Source organism: Brassica napus, chromosome A8 (genome assembly GCF_020379485.1).
Source record: "Brassica napus cultivar Da-Ae chromosome A8, Da-Ae, whole genome shotgun sequence".
NCBI classification, from domain to species: Eukaryota; Viridiplantae; Streptophyta; class Magnoliopsida; order Brassicales; family Brassicaceae; genus Brassica; species Brassica napus.
In genome coordinates, this window is record NC_063441.1 from 22,577,694 (window position 1) to 22,591,771 (window position 14,078).

The following is a 14,078-nucleotide window of genomic DNA, read 5'->3' on the forward strand; positions in this document are numbered from 1 at the left end:
TTTTTAATAAAATAAAAGGGACCCAAATCTCTGCTAGAAAAGAAAACATAATTGAAAAATAAAAGTTTTTGTTCCAGCAAAAATAATTGAAAAAGAAAAGTGTGAATATAATAATAATATCTACATGAGGAAAGATGACGAAAGGAGAAAGGAGAGCCACAAAAGAAGCGTGGGACCCAAGATACCTTGCTGTAAGAAGCATAGTGTTTCATTTTGATACGCAGATCCATCAACATCTCTTATCTTCTTCTTATTCACCACTGATTGTTCCTCATCAACAACTTGTCAAATCATTTCTTTATTACATCATCTCTCCTTTTATTGCTTACTTCTCCTCCAAGATCCTTTCTACCTTCACTACATTTTCTGCTAAGGCAAGAAAGTCAGATTCAGGCCTCTTCTTGATTTAAAACCAAGAATCAACCAAGAACTGTGATTTGGAAGTAAAGAAAGATGAAGATACAGTGTGATGTGTGTGAGAAAGCTCCAGCGACTGTGATATGTTGTGCCGACGAAGCAGCTTTGTGCCCTAGATGTGACGTGGAGATTCACGCAGCTAACAAACTCGCAAGCAAGCACCAACGCCTTCATCTCAATGCTCTTGCCACCAAGTTCCCTCGTTGCGATATCTGCCAAGTAAGTTCATAGCTAGATCTCTCTTTCTCTGTTAGATCTTGTTTATCAATGTGTATGCTCATTATGTTGTTACTCTTCTTGTGACGTGTAGGAGAAGGCAGCTTTCATTTTCTGTGTTGAGGATAGAGCTCTGCTTTGCAGGGACTGTGATGAATCCATCCACGTAGCTAACACTAGATCTGCTAATCACCAGAGGTTATTAGCCACTGGGATCAAAGTGGCTCTTAGCTCAACTAGTTGCAGCAAGAATCACTCTGACCCTTCCAACAACCAACAGAAAGCTAAGGAGATTCCAGCTAAAACCCTAAACCAGCAACAACCTTCTTCTGCTACTCCTCTTCCGTGGGCTGTTGACGATTTCTTCCACTTCTCTGATCCTGAGTGTACCGATAAGGTAAGCGATTCAGATCGAGAGTGAAAGTGTTGATTTGATCCTTAATACTTTTGTTTTGTATCTACTTTATATTGACTTGCTTCTTGTTTTAAATTTTTTAGCAGAAAGGACAGCTTGGTCTTGGAGAGTTAGAGTGGTTTTCAGACATGGGTTTCTTTGGTGATCAGATTAGTCAGGAGAGTCTTCCTGCAGCTGAAGTTCCTGAGCTTTCCGTTTCACATTTAGGTCATGTTCATTCATATAGGCCCATGAAGTCCAATGTTTCATACAAGAAGCCAAGGTTGGAGTTCAGAGATGATGAGGAGGAGGAGCACTTCATTGTCCCTGATCTAGGCTAAAATGCTATATGTAAGCTATGTATAGACATTCCTCTATGGAAAAATAAGGAGGAGGCTGCGTGGATTGAATGTCATGTATTTAGTTTTGTTTAAGTTGAGTAAAAGCTATGTTTGAGAGCTTATTACACTTTTAGTATTCTCTTGTCTGAATCTCTCTATAAGATATTTTTTTGTTTGAGTTTGTTCATATACCTCTTGAACAAGGAATCTGCTACAAACTCGAATCTAAACTTGAATGAAGGCAGCTGACGTAGCCAACACGGAAGGTGTTCTCTTCTTGATCACATAGAAACATGTGGAAACAAAACAGGAACAAGTTGGAAAGTACATGGCTGAGGCGAAAAAAAAAACAAACTCTTTTTCTTCTTCTATTAGCAAGAGATGAAGGATACAAACAGAAAAGATAAAACATTGTGGTCTTCTTCTTTTTTTTATCTTAAATGAGATTATGAGAATCATGAGCAATTACTACAATATAAGAAGCGCAATTTTTTGGACTTAAAAGGGTTGTTACTACGTCTTTGGTTGTCTTTAATAAAGCTGAGAGATTCACTGTCTGAAGGAAGAGCTGGAATGGCTCCTTTCTTTGTGGTCGTGATGGCTCCACAAGCGTTTGCAAACCTCAGCACTTTCCTCAGTTTCTTTTCATCCTAAAGAATCAGTAAATCACACTTGTTGATATACAACTGAGTACACACACTTCGTCAAAAAAAAAAAAACTGAGTACACACAAGATCATTTGAGAGTTTTATAGGGTTATGTTGTAACCTCGAGTACAGATTGATCATCAACAATCTTGCTTAGAAACGCGCCGATGAAGGAATCTCCAGCTCCGGTTGTATCCACGGCGTTCACATTGAAAGTTTGAACAGCTCCATGGAATTTCTATACAGGGGAAAATAAGCTTTCTTGATAAACAAGCAATCAAATTAAATTGAAAACCTAATGGGCAAACGTCATAACCAAGTAATAATTATCAATCAATAGCAAACCATGGTCATGAATCATGATGATGACGAAGATAACTTATGGCACAAGTTACCTTAGTGTAGTAACGGCATCCATCTTCGCCCAGAGTAACAAGCAAAAGCTTCAAATTGGGATGCCATAGAGACATGGCTGACTCATCATCGATCTTTTTGTTTTCGGTAAGGAACTCAAGCTCGACATCGCTGACCTTAATGATCTCGGCCTTGTCCCAAATGCTCATGATCTGTTTCCTAGCCTCTTCAGGAGATGGCCAAAGAGGTTCCCTGAGGTTAGGGTCGTAGGAAAGAAGAGCTCCAGCTTCTTTGGCCACTTCCATTGCCTTCAAGTGAGCTGACCTACACGGCTCCGTTATCAAACTAATTGATCCATAGTGAAACACTTTGGCCTGCAAAAACAAAATCAAATGCATCAAATCTCCAACCAAACAACATATGCTTAGATTGTTTGTTTATTATCATGGTATACTATCATGGCCTCTTTTAGCATATTGGAGCGGTTGAATAGGATCCAAATCAAATTTTAAAAATAAATAAATATATAGATTAAACTCTATGACTTTAAATTATTAGATATATTTTAAAATTTAAAATTCCAAAAGAAACGTTATAAAAAATAACAACAACGTTAAAAACATACATAGATAAAACTATTTATTTTTAAAATTACGACTTATTAATTATTTCGTTGAATATAGCGTTAGTACTTTTTAGAAAATGTCGTATAAATAATTTTAGACGCACTAATACTATTTTACATTTACAAAAATAAAAATATTAACTTGTATGCGTATGCATGCAAAGCAAAAAAAAGATTTACGTACAGATCTGATTAGTTCGAGGTTAAGTTCGTCTGGTCGGAGAAGCATGTCGGCGCTCGGGTTCCGATAAAACATAAACTCTCTTTCTCCGTCGGAACGCAAGGTGACAAAAGCGAGTGCGGTTCTCGCTCCCTTGTCGAAGCTGACCCCCGTATCATCAACACCGTTCTCCCTCAAGATTCCTGCAAGCATGTGGCCAAACTCATCACCACCAAGCTTACCAACGAAGGCTGAGCGACCTCCGAGACGCGTGACTGCAATGGCGACGTTGGCCGGAGCACCGCCGGGAGCTTTGAGAAACCCTGGGGATTCAGCGAGGGAGACGCCGGATTCGGTGGGGACGAAGTCAATGAGCATCTCGCCGAAGCTCACGATGAGACCTTTCTCTCTGGTGGAAGTCATAGGGACACGAACGAGTTTGCGTTCGAGAGATTGGAGATTGAAAACGATAGAGAGGATGAGAAGTGAACGAAGCCTAGAGTAGTTTATATATATAAGGGAAGAGAGTTTAAAGTTTTTGAAGTCGTTACATTCTGGTCAAGAAAATAGTCAAAAAGAAGATCATATCTTTGTAGAAATTTATTTTTCAAACGTTTGAATATATAGGTTTTATTAAATTCATATTTCTTAACACTTCTGTAAAAATTTGTTATTTTTAACTTATTTCCCCATAATTGTAGTTGATACAGCTTTTATGGTTCAGCCATTCAGTGGACCGTATGAGTATTAGCCTTTTAAGAAAATAACATAACGTGTGATTACGCAAGGATTGCATTTTGAATTCTGTATATATCTTTTAAGGTTCAGTGAATTCAACGTTTGTGTATGGCTATGATAAATATTCATATCTGGTTATTCATGGATATTAAAAACTCTACATAATGTACAAGAACAAAACACTTGAAAATACACTTGCCTTTTTACATAACGTATGCATGCATATGTATAAGGGCCTTTCTGAAATTTATGTTTTTAATTTTGTATGGAAAGTGCCAACTTGATAAAACGATGATATAATCTCTAAAATTGGTTTTTCATATTCTGTAGCCTTGATTAACACAACATAGGAAAACAAAAGCTAGCTAGCTTCTTTAAACAATACACACAAAGAAACTGCTAAAGCACTCTCCACTTTTCATATTATTCTCCTTGTAACATCTATGATCTTGTAGTTATAGTTGCAAACTAGACATACCAAAACCATTAAAACATCATCTTCTTAGAGCACAACCCACTGAAAAGGAAGAGACGAAACAAAAAGAAAAAAACAGAGAACCATGACGGTTGTTCATTTGAGTTCTTTGGCAATTTCTCGATCTGAGTCAGGCAAAACTGTTACATCCGAAGGAGCTGCAGTTAAGTGGTGGGTTTGTCTGGGTGCTTGTTCCTGGTTCATCATAGACTCCATGTCATGCATTCTTGTGCGTACAACACTAGCCACCAATACTGCAAACAAGAACAAGACTGGTCAATATATTACATGATACATACAGATCATCTAATTAGATGATCATATGAAGACAGGGCAACGAATGAGAGAAAGAGGGTCATACTAGCAGCAGTGCCGAGAGTCCAGACCCATAGAATCTTCAAGCCAGGACTCTTTTCTCTTCCCATTTTCAAGCACTGCATCAAAAACAATCATTCCAACTTTATTAGCAATGATAAACTAAACACTACTGTAACTAATCAGAAACCTCCCAGACCAATTATTGACAAGTTCTTGAACTGAACCAAATCTAAACAAGAACAAGCATTCATATCTAGCTAGGGGGGAAGGTTTGGTGGTTCCCTCTTAGATGATTTTGGATCTAAACTAGTCAGAACAAAGTTAACAAGACATCATTTTAAAACATTAATGGGAAAGAATACAACTTAAAGAGTCTAGAAACAAGATTCAATCTGCAGTAAGCTCAAATGTGATTACAACAAGTCACTAGATTTTAGATTAAACCCCCAGATTTTTGAAATCGAAAACCCTAAATCTCAATAAACAAGCTGTAATTTCATTTACAAAAAATCAAAAACTGATTACTAATTGCGTGAGCTCCAAAATGAGAAATGATTGGGTATGAGTAAATCGACTATTCGCGATATCGACCCAATGTAGTTCCCTCAACATATAACAGATCCTGAGAAAGAGCGAAAACAATACCTTTCCCGATTCAAAGAAGACCCAGAGAAGTTGAAAGCGATGAATTTTCGAGGAAGTCTCAGAGAGTCCAATGTAAGAATGGTGGTAGGCGTCTAATTAGTTTCACCCGGGTGATAAAACCCGGTTTAGTATTATTCCTCAATACGCGAAACCAAACTAAACCACCTGGCATTTGAGGCTCTGTATGGGCCGAATTTCTTAATATTGAAGCCCAACAAAGCATAGAGTCTTTACTTTGCTTTAATATTTTAGTTAATGTGTGAAAAAAATTTAACTAAGCTGCGAATTTTTTTAAAAAATTATGTAATGGCGAAATACATATTATATTAATTAAAATATTTTGTATGATATTCACTTTAATATAAGGAAAAACAAACACCAAAATTAAACTAATTATTACAAAATGTGAAAATAACTAAAATTTATCAAAAATACTTTACTTATTATAAATATTTAGCTAACTTTTCAATACGCTTTCAATAATAAATTCACATCTTATAATATTATTAAAAAATATTTTTTTTTTGTTGAATGTTTATTGCATTTTTGCGTTTTTTCTTCACTTTTTTTGTTGATTATCAAAAAATTTTGTGGAATCGTGTTTTAAAGGCAATTCTGCATGCCTATTAATCGCCATAATATTTTTGTTGTGGTTTTCTTAATATTAAAGCACAACCAAAATTTGATAAAAAAAAAGAAGAAAAAAGCACAACCAAATGTCTTTTGATCCACATTGTTACACATTTTCATTACGGTAACATATTCCGAAGACAATGCTATAATGCCGGAAGAAACAATAGAGAACATTTGTTTTTTTTTTCTGTTGTGTTTTTCATTCCTAAAACAATATAATTAAATCAAGAAGAAGAAAGAAACACAATAATGAAAAGAAAAACATTAGCCCAAAGCGCTAAAACCACCACCTTTCATCATTTGTCTAAACTCCTTGAAATTAACTCTACCATCACCATCTCCATCCACTTGCATAATCATCTTCTTACAATCATCCAACGTCTTCCCTTGCTTGAGCCCCAAGGATGACAAAACCGCCTTCAACTCATCCACCGTTATAAACCCATCTCCGTTCTGATCAAACACGTTGAACGCTTCCTTCATGTCCTCTTCTTCTTCCTCTTCCCCTTCCATGATCGTCTTGTAAAGCTCCTTGAACTCGTCTATGTCCACGCACCCGTCGCCGTTCACGTCTATCTTCTCGATCATTTGCGTCAGCTCCTTGTCGGGGATGTAGATCCCGAGGGTTCTCAGCGTCTCGCTCAGCTCTTTGTTCGTGATGGAACCGTCACCGTTCTTGTCGAACATTTGGAACACGCGTTTGAGCTCTGTTGGGTCCATGTCTTTGATATTGTAGGGTTTCGTGTGGAGCAAGAAAGGAGAATGGTGAGGGCTCCGAGAAGCTGAGAAAGGGTTTTCCGGGAAGATCCTTTTTACCCTTTCATGGCTTCTTGGAGATTGAGAAGAGAAGACGATTCAGAAATGTAGGAGGAAGTTTAAAAAGTCAGAGAGGTGCAAAGAGATATATTAGTAAGCCAAAATTAGGGAGGGATTTGTCTTTTTGGTTGATATTATTATTGGTTGAGAGAAAATTTTGGAGGGTTTTTAATGGATACAGCTCTCTTACTTTCTGAATCAGATATAATATAGTTTTGATTTTATAGTGGAAATTAATTAATTAATTTGATTTGATTTTACCAGGCAATTAAAGCAAGGAACATATGTGGTTCAACTTTCAAATAATATAGTAATCTAATAGATTTGTGTATTTTTATTATAATTTTATTCTCTTTTTGCCTTATCGTGGGAGATGTAATGTGTTCAGATTTCCTGAGTTTTAGTCGACTCATGTCTCTATGCATGTACAATGCAATTGCCATTTTATGTTATGATTTCAGGTTACAACATGTCAACCTGTTAGTTAGAAAATATATAGCCATAATGTATCTTAAAATAGGACACAAACCATGGGATTCACTTTTTCGAATCTCAGTGATTTAGCCATGAGTATAGCCAAAATGCTGTATATATACGCTAGATTGTAAATGGTTGGCAAATATGGAGTACGATGACTTTAATAGGACACAAAGACTTTGAAGAAAATAAACTGAAAAGTTTATTATTTCTTAGGTAAAAGTCTCGTGCCTTACAATGTGATATCTAATGAGCTTAGAAAGCTAAACAAAAACAGAAAACTTGTAGTAAATAAGAAAACTAGCCGTTAGGCTTTAAATGACAAAATATGAAAGAATCTCTGCCAAACGATGCTGCTTGTATCTGGACAACTTCGGGAAGATCCTAGGAGCCTTTGGTAGCTTCTGGTTTATGAAACAAATAGCCAAATGATTTGCAAGACTGAAGGAATAAAGCCATTGGGATTTAAAGCAAATCGGCTCCAAAAATGACAAGTTGAGATGGTGAAGAATCTGACTGATCCAGTGAGGTTTGGTGCACGGTGACAACTCTACAAGTGGTCTTATATGTAATGAATGATCTACTGCTTTCCACAGGTGAGTTTGAGTTGCACACTCCTTTAGCAAAGAATTACTTTCCTTAAATAGAACCAGTTCGGATGCAGTGTAGATAGTATGACTTGTAACTGGCATATCTCATAAACCATTACTCCTCTTTGTATGAGACCAATTCGCCGCGTGCTCTGGTTGAGTTGAGAATCTATAGCAAGTGGTTTCACGTTCAAAATCCTCATGGTTGCAAATATATCCTTCTTTGAATGCACCTATGTCGCTGCTGGCTCCAATGTAGGTTGTATGGTTGAATCACATGAGTTGGTGGTCCAGCTACTGACTTGAGGTCCTCATCAGGGTCCAAATACACCTATTTCATCAATGGTCAAACAATTAATTTACTAATTAGGGCGAAAGTTGTTGTTTACTATATTAAATTGTAAGTCGTTTTGATAAATAGTTTCTTGAAGAAAAGACAGCTAACAGAAAAAAAACTAAAACTAAAACCCAATGAAGTGGTGAACCACTATGGGTAAGTCGCCTAACTGTGTGCGCCAGATGATCAAAGGAAAGTATCAAGAAATATTTTGTTTTGATCAAAGAATCCAAAAATCGATCTAAATGGAAATAAGTTGCATATTGTTTTCACTTGGATATGTTTCAATTTTATTCAGGAAACACAAAAAGGATAATTTTAAACCATGAAGTAAAAAAGGTGCCCACACGCAGGATCGAACTACGGACCTTCAGTTTACAAGACTGACGCTCTACCACTGAGCTATACGGGCTTTGTTGGTCATTTCAATAATTATCGGTTTAGTTCACAACACATCGATCGACATCAAACACCAGTTGTGCGGTATTTGATTTATATGGGCCGATACGTGAGGCCCAAAGTTATATCTTCAAAATTAAGACCGTAATATCGCCTGGCCCGGATTAAATAAGCTCTGTTTGCCTTCCTTATCCAGACAAGATGTTACAAAGGGTATTTAAGTAAAGTGTCTCAGACTGGAAACTTTCCGACATTAATGGCGGAAAGACAGAGAATGAGAAGTTTAAAAAGAGTTTTGTTTTTTTAATAATGAAAATAAAAGACGAGAGAAGAGAGAAGCCACCTCTGAGAAGAGAAGGGCTAGCGGGATTACATTTTCCTTCCGCCCCCAGCTGCCTCTCTCGGCTCTCGTCTCTCGTCTCAGCCCTCAGGGTGCTCCGGGTTGCGATCTCGGGGTACAATTCCCTGTTTACTTCGGTGTTCATTGTTCTTTCTTTTGGTTTCTAGTTTTTAACTCAAATGGGAATTGCATTCAGGGAAGAAGAAGAAGAAGAAGAGGACAATGGGGGTTATGTCGAGGCGGGTCTTGCCCGCCTGTGGTAACATCTGTTTCTTCTGTTGTCCTTCCTTGAGGGTTAGGTCTAGGCATCCCGTTAAACGCTACAAGCAAATGCTCGCCGATATTTTCCCTCGTAATCAGGTGTCTACTCTTTTATATCAATTAATCTTTGTTAAAGTATCAATTTTTATTTTATTTTTGGTACTAGTGAAGATCATTTAGATTCTTTAAGTGTATTTTTCTTCTTCTTTACGTTTCTGTACAGTGATTATTTAAAGAGATTCCAGTTTTTGGTACTTGTCTTGTTGAATGTTTATAGTACTCGTTGATTATTATTAACTTAGGCTGTAAGAGTATTATATTTAGTATTAGCAAAATCATTTTTAACATTAGTGTTTTGAAAATTTCAACATGTTTTTGTTCCATGTTGTGATATGGCAGGATGCTGAGCCGAATGATAGAAAAATAGGCAAGCTTTGTGAGTATGCGTCAAGGAATCCTTTACGAATCCCAAAGGTGTTTTGCATTTTCTTTTCTTGTTTTAATTTAAATTTTTTTATTCTTACGTCTGTAGTCCTCGCTTTCTTTGACAGATCAATGAGTACCTTGAGCACAAATGCTACAGAGAATTGCGAAACGGGAACATCGGATCAGTTAAAGTCGTCTTATGCATTTACAAGAAATTGCTTTCATCATGTAAGGAGCAGATGTAAGTTAGTATTACTTTCTTCTTCATGAATAAAACGTGGCTTTCACATACTCTGGTTACTTAAAAGAACTAGTTTGTGTGTAGGCCTTTATTTTCGTGTAGTTTGCTAAGCATTGTTCCCACTCTTTTGGAACAAACAAAAGATGTTGAAGTCCAGATCTTGGGTTGCTTTACCCTTGTTGACTTCATAACCTTACAGGTACATTTGATCAATAATTTTAAGCATCATGGTTACATACTTGTGATGGTAACACATTTGTCTATATAAACAGACTGAGAACTCACACATGTTCAACTTAGAAGGTCTAATCCCAAAACTTTGTCAACTTGCTCAAGAAATGGGGGATGATGAAAGATTACTCCGATTACGTTCTGCAGCAATGCAGGCTTTGGCAATCATGGTGATTGTTTATTAAAATATCCTATAAAAATGGATATGTGCAATATGTTACTAATCACTAGTTATTGGTAGGTATCTTTCATTGGTGAGCATTCACAACTATCAATGGACTTGGATATGGTAAGTCATTGGTTACTTAACTTTTTGTCAGTCATATAGTTAGATTATTAACCCTTTTTTCATCTTGAATTAGATTATTTCTGTGATTCTGGAGAATTATATGGATTTGGAGATGGGTCAAGAAGATACCAACGAACTTAATCCTGTGACTGACTATAACTTGGAAAAGAACATGTAAGGCTTGTCACTTTCTTTCACTGGAAGTGCAAATCATGTATTTGGTATTTGATTTATTAGTTTAATCAATCCAGGGAGAATTCGAAGAGCGCTTCATACTGGTCTATGGTTTGCCTCTGCAATATAGCCAAGTTAGCAAAGGAAACTACAACTGTTCGTCGTGTTCTGGAACCGCTTTTGAGTGCTTTCGACAGTGGTGATTACTGGTCTCCACAGAAGAGCGTCGCCTCTTCTGTTCTACTGTTTCTGCAGTCTCGTCTGGAAGAATCAGGTGGCCTGAGATGATATTTAATTACTGCCTTTCCGGATTTTTAACTGACTAAATGAAGTGTTTAAAGCAGGAGGGAACTGTCATGTGTTGGTATCTTCTTTGATCAAGCACTTGGATCATAAGAATGTGACGAAGCAACAAGGTATTCAAGTTAACATGGTTAAGGTAGCCACATGCCTTGTGGTGCATGCTAAGCAGGGAGCTTCAGGAGCGATGACTGCTGTAATAGCTGAGTTGATTAAGCATTTGCGGAAGTGCCTGCAAAATGCAGCTGAATCGGATCTCTCTGCTGATGAAACGAAGCAGAACTCTGAGCTTCAGCATGCGTTAGAAAATTGCATTGCGGAGCTCTCAAATAAGGTTAGTTGGACTGTTTTCATACACAATCCCCGAAGACCATAACTGTTCAATTTTTTCTTTTGTTTTGGTTTAAGGTTGGGGATGCAGGGCCTATTCTTGATATGTTGGCGGTGGTTCTTGAGACGATATCCACTAATGTATTGGTTGCTAGGACCACAGCATCAGCTATTCTCCGTGCTGCATATATAATATCAGTGGTCCCAAATGTTACTTACCACAAGAAAGTAAGTTAGATTTTTTTTTTTACTTCAACTTTCGTCTTTTTTATTTGACTGTTGCAGTAATTGTACTGTCTTAACGGACTTGCTGTGGTCTGTCCCCAGGTGTTTCCAGATGCCTTGTTTCACCAACTGCTCCTTGCGATGTCACACACAGATTGTGAAACTAGAGTTGTGGCACACAATATATTCTCAGTTCTGCTTCTTGGAACTCTTCGTTTGCCTTGGTCAGACCAACATAAGGAAACCTCAGATGCTGTTGAGGAATCCTTAAACAGTGATCAGTATAAAGATGTAAACCACACATCCTTGAGTAGCTTAAAGGATGTAGATGGTGGTATTAAGGTATGAAATTTGATATAAATTGGCACTTTTATTATTTCATTTGATAGTGAGCTGACTATAGTGTGATTTCATGATTTTACAGTCGTTATGTTCACTCAGACTCAGTAGTAATCAAGTGAATATGCTCCTTTCATCCCTATGGATCCAAGCAACTTCTACCGAGAATACTCCTGCGAATTTTGAGGCTATGGCCGGCACGTATAGTACCACTACTTTGTTTTCACTAGCAAAGGTTAGTCGAAGCATCAAAATGATCTTACAACATTGTGTTTTTGTAAAATTATATCTGATTTAGTGATTGCAAATGGCAGAGATCAAAGCACATGGCTCTGGTGTGGTGTTTTCAGCTAGCATTCTCTCTTCGAAATTTCTCATTGAATCCAAATGGTAAATTCAAGACTGTGATTATTGCTTTTGCGTCCATTTAGAAATTAGATCTGACATATGTTTCTGGTATATGATTCTGAAGGAGGTTTGCAGCTGTCTCGTAGAAGATCAATCTTCACGTTTGCATCATATTTGCTCATTTTTAGTGCCAAGATCTCCAATATTCCTGAGCTAATTCCAATAGTCAAAGAATCTTTAACTGCACAAATGGTTAGCCTTTGTTAAAATAGTTATCTATTTGTTTCCGTTTTTCTATATCTCTTGCGTCATGTCTTGATTCTTGAATAGGTTGATCCTTGTCTTGTGCTGGAAGGAGATATCAGACTTCGTGCTGTATGTTCTGGATCTGAGACAGATGATAGTGATGCTCTCAACTCTTCAGTGATTGTCACAAATGATAGTCGCATGAAGGAAATCGTCATCAATCATTTTACATCGAAGTTTCCGACATTATCCGAGGTACTTACCTAGTTTAAAATGAATAAAATGGTGCATCCATTCATTTTAGTTTTATTATTCTTTGGTGGAAGTTGTGTTTAATCAGCAGATAAAGCTTTGTTGAATATAAAGAAACCATGAGTTTAGTTCCTAGTCTTTTAGCAGTGAAGATATTGTCATAATGCTGTGTTTGGTCAGTGTGTCCAAAAGTCTCTTGAGCATTCCGAACATCTTTTTGCAATAATCTTCACATTTTTTATGAAAATGTTTTCATGTGTAATGCTCTTAGGAGGAGCAATCAAATATGAGAAAGGAAGTTAACTCAGATTTTTGCCGAGATGATGCACACCCTCTTGTTGCACCATTGTTCATGGATACAGCTGGATCTGATTCTCCTCTTAATCAAATAGAACTTCCAGCTTTTGAAGAGGTATTATGACTTTCATTAAAAACTCACTTCAGGAGTCAGTCAGTTCCTTACTGCAGCTGTGTTGATTGGTCATTCAGGTTGAGCTTCCAGCAATAGTAGCATTCGAAGGAATTTCTCCTGGGGCTAGTGGGAGTCAGTCTGGCTACACAACAACGTTGTCCACAAACACTAACCCTGTAGATGTTCTGAGTGTGAACGAGTTGTTAGAATCGGTAATATACATATACTCAAGTACATATTAATATCTATTGGCCTCCTCCTCTGTGATCCTTTTTTCATTGGTGATGTGTAGGTGTCAGAAACTGCTCGGCAAGTTGCAAGTCTTCCTGTTTCCTCGCTTCCTGTACCTTATGACCAGATGATGAATCAGTGTGAAGCTCTTATGACGGGTAAGCAGCAAAAGATGTCGGTTCTTAAAAGTTTCAAACCCGAAGCAACCAAAGCTATAACATTCCCTGAAGACGCTGAAGAGGAGGAAGTCTTTCTTCTCAAGGAGGTGAGAGAGAGAGAGTTTGTTCTCTGTTCTGTTGACATTAATTATCCTCCCGTCAACAACTTTTTGGTATTTATTTTGTGTGTTGTAGACAGAAGAAGCTAATGAAGATGATCAGAAGGCACTCACTGTGTCACAAGTCCAACCTCAAGGCCAGCTCGCATCCTGCTCACACGGAGTGGAACAAAATTCGTTTCGGCTACCTCCTTCAAGCCCCTACGATGAATTTTTGAAAGCAGCCGGATGTTAAAACCATGCATAGAAGGTATATACATATATAGACACACACACACACACACAAGGCATAGTATAATATAATATGATCAAGTGTGGTCTTCTGCTTCATATATTCTTTAGTCACATTCTTGGCTCTTTCTGGAAGCTACTATGATTGTGGTAGTTTAGGATCCAGAACTATAATTGACCACTCAATGTTTGCGTCTGGTTTGTTCTGAGCTTGGATTTTGTATGTGACAAATGGAATAAATGAGTCAAAAGTAGTTTGATGGAGAATATTAGTAGAAGATATAAAGGTGCAAGTTCAACTTTACAAGAAATCCTTCTGATTACTTTATGTTTTCTTGGGCTT

At 37.3% G+C, this 14,078-nt stretch overlaps 5 protein-coding genes and 1 non-coding gene across 9 annotated transcripts; 2 read left to right on the forward strand and 4 right to left on the reverse strand.

Annotated features, from left to right (window-relative positions):
* The first annotated feature begins 215 nt into the window (after window positions 1-215).
* LOC125577193 (B-box zinc finger protein 24-like) lies at window positions 216-1,555 on the forward strand. Of its 2 annotated transcripts, none has more exons than XM_048738313.1 (3): window positions 216-636; window positions 728-1,030; window positions 1,132-1,555. In XM_048738313.1, the coding sequence occupies exons 1-3, from the start codon at window positions 454-456 to the stop codon at window positions 1,366-1,368; spliced, it is 723 nt and encodes a 240-aa protein (XP_048594270.1). In that variant the 5' UTR covers window positions 216-453; the 3' UTR covers window positions 1,369-1,555. The 2 variants fall into 2 exon arrangements, with proteins under 2 accessions (XP_048594270.1, XP_048594271.1); XM_048738314.1 differs by having other exon boundaries at window positions 1,135-1,555.
* Window positions 1,556-1,823: 268 nt separating this feature from the next.
* LOC106365697 (probable fructokinase-2) lies at window positions 1,824-3,577 on the reverse strand. The gene is made up of 4 exons (XM_013805173.3): window positions 3,179-3,577; window positions 2,411-2,743; window positions 2,137-2,253; window positions 1,824-2,018 (listed from the first exon to the last, which is right to left on the reverse strand). The coding sequence occupies exons 1-4, from the start codon at window positions 3,575-3,577 to the stop codon at window positions 1,824-1,826; spliced, it is 1,044 nt and encodes a 347-aa protein (XP_013660627.2).
* A 595-nt stretch (window positions 3,578-4,172) lies between these two features.
* LOC106363936 lies at window positions 4,173-5,475 on the reverse strand. 2 transcript variants are annotated; one of them, XM_013803592.3, is made up of 3 exons: window positions 5,331-5,475; window positions 4,729-4,801; window positions 4,173-4,621 (listed from the first exon to the last, which is right to left on the reverse strand). In XM_013803592.3, exons 2-3 carry the CDS (start codon window positions 4,790-4,792, stop codon window positions 4,464-4,466), a joined length of 222 nt encoding a protein of 73 aa, XP_013659046.2. In that variant the 5' UTR covers window positions 4,793-4,801; window positions 5,331-5,475; the 3' UTR covers window positions 4,173-4,463. The 2 variants fall into 2 exon arrangements, with proteins under 2 accessions (XP_013659046.2, XP_048594273.1); XM_048738316.1 differs by lacking the exon at window positions 5,331-5,475 and adding an exon at window positions 5,211-5,305.
* A 683-nt stretch (window positions 5,476-6,158) lies between these two features.
* LOC125577194 (calmodulin-like protein 7) lies at window positions 6,159-6,847 on the reverse strand. The gene has a single exon (XM_048738315.1). The coding sequence runs from the start codon at window positions 6,681-6,683 to the stop codon at window positions 6,228-6,230; it is 456 nt and encodes a 151-aa protein (XP_048594272.1). The 5' UTR covers window positions 6,684-6,847; the 3' UTR covers window positions 6,159-6,227.
* Window positions 6,848-8,523: 1,676 nt separating this feature from the next.
* Window positions 8,524-8,595, reverse strand: TRNAT-UGU. The gene has a single exon. It is a non-coding gene; the product is annotated as a tRNA-Thr (tRNA).
* A 205-nt stretch (window positions 8,596-8,800) lies between these two features.
* On the forward strand, window positions 8,801-14,013 carry LOC125577192 (protein SEMI-ROLLED LEAF 2-like). Of its 2 annotated transcripts, none has more exons than XM_048738311.1 (20): window positions 8,801-9,037; window positions 9,119-9,282; window positions 9,583-9,657; window positions 9,735-9,850; window positions 9,935-10,049; window positions 10,123-10,251; window positions 10,323-10,370; window positions 10,444-10,544; window positions 10,622-10,818; window positions 10,886-11,178; window positions 11,253-11,402; window positions 11,502-11,741; window positions 11,824-11,973; window positions 12,053-12,128; window positions 12,211-12,338; window positions 12,417-12,587; window positions 12,856-12,996; window positions 13,074-13,208; window positions 13,289-13,492; window positions 13,581-14,013. In XM_048738311.1, exons 2-20 carry the CDS (start codon window positions 9,145-9,147, stop codon window positions 13,737-13,739), a joined length of 2,766 nt encoding a protein of 921 aa, XP_048594268.1. In that variant the 5' UTR covers window positions 8,801-9,037; window positions 9,119-9,144; the 3' UTR covers window positions 13,740-14,013. The 2 variants fall into 2 exon arrangements, with proteins under 2 accessions (XP_048594268.1, XP_048594269.1); XM_048738312.1 differs by having other exon boundaries at window positions 10,889-11,178.
* The last annotated feature ends 65 nt before the right edge of the window (window positions 14,014-14,078 follow it).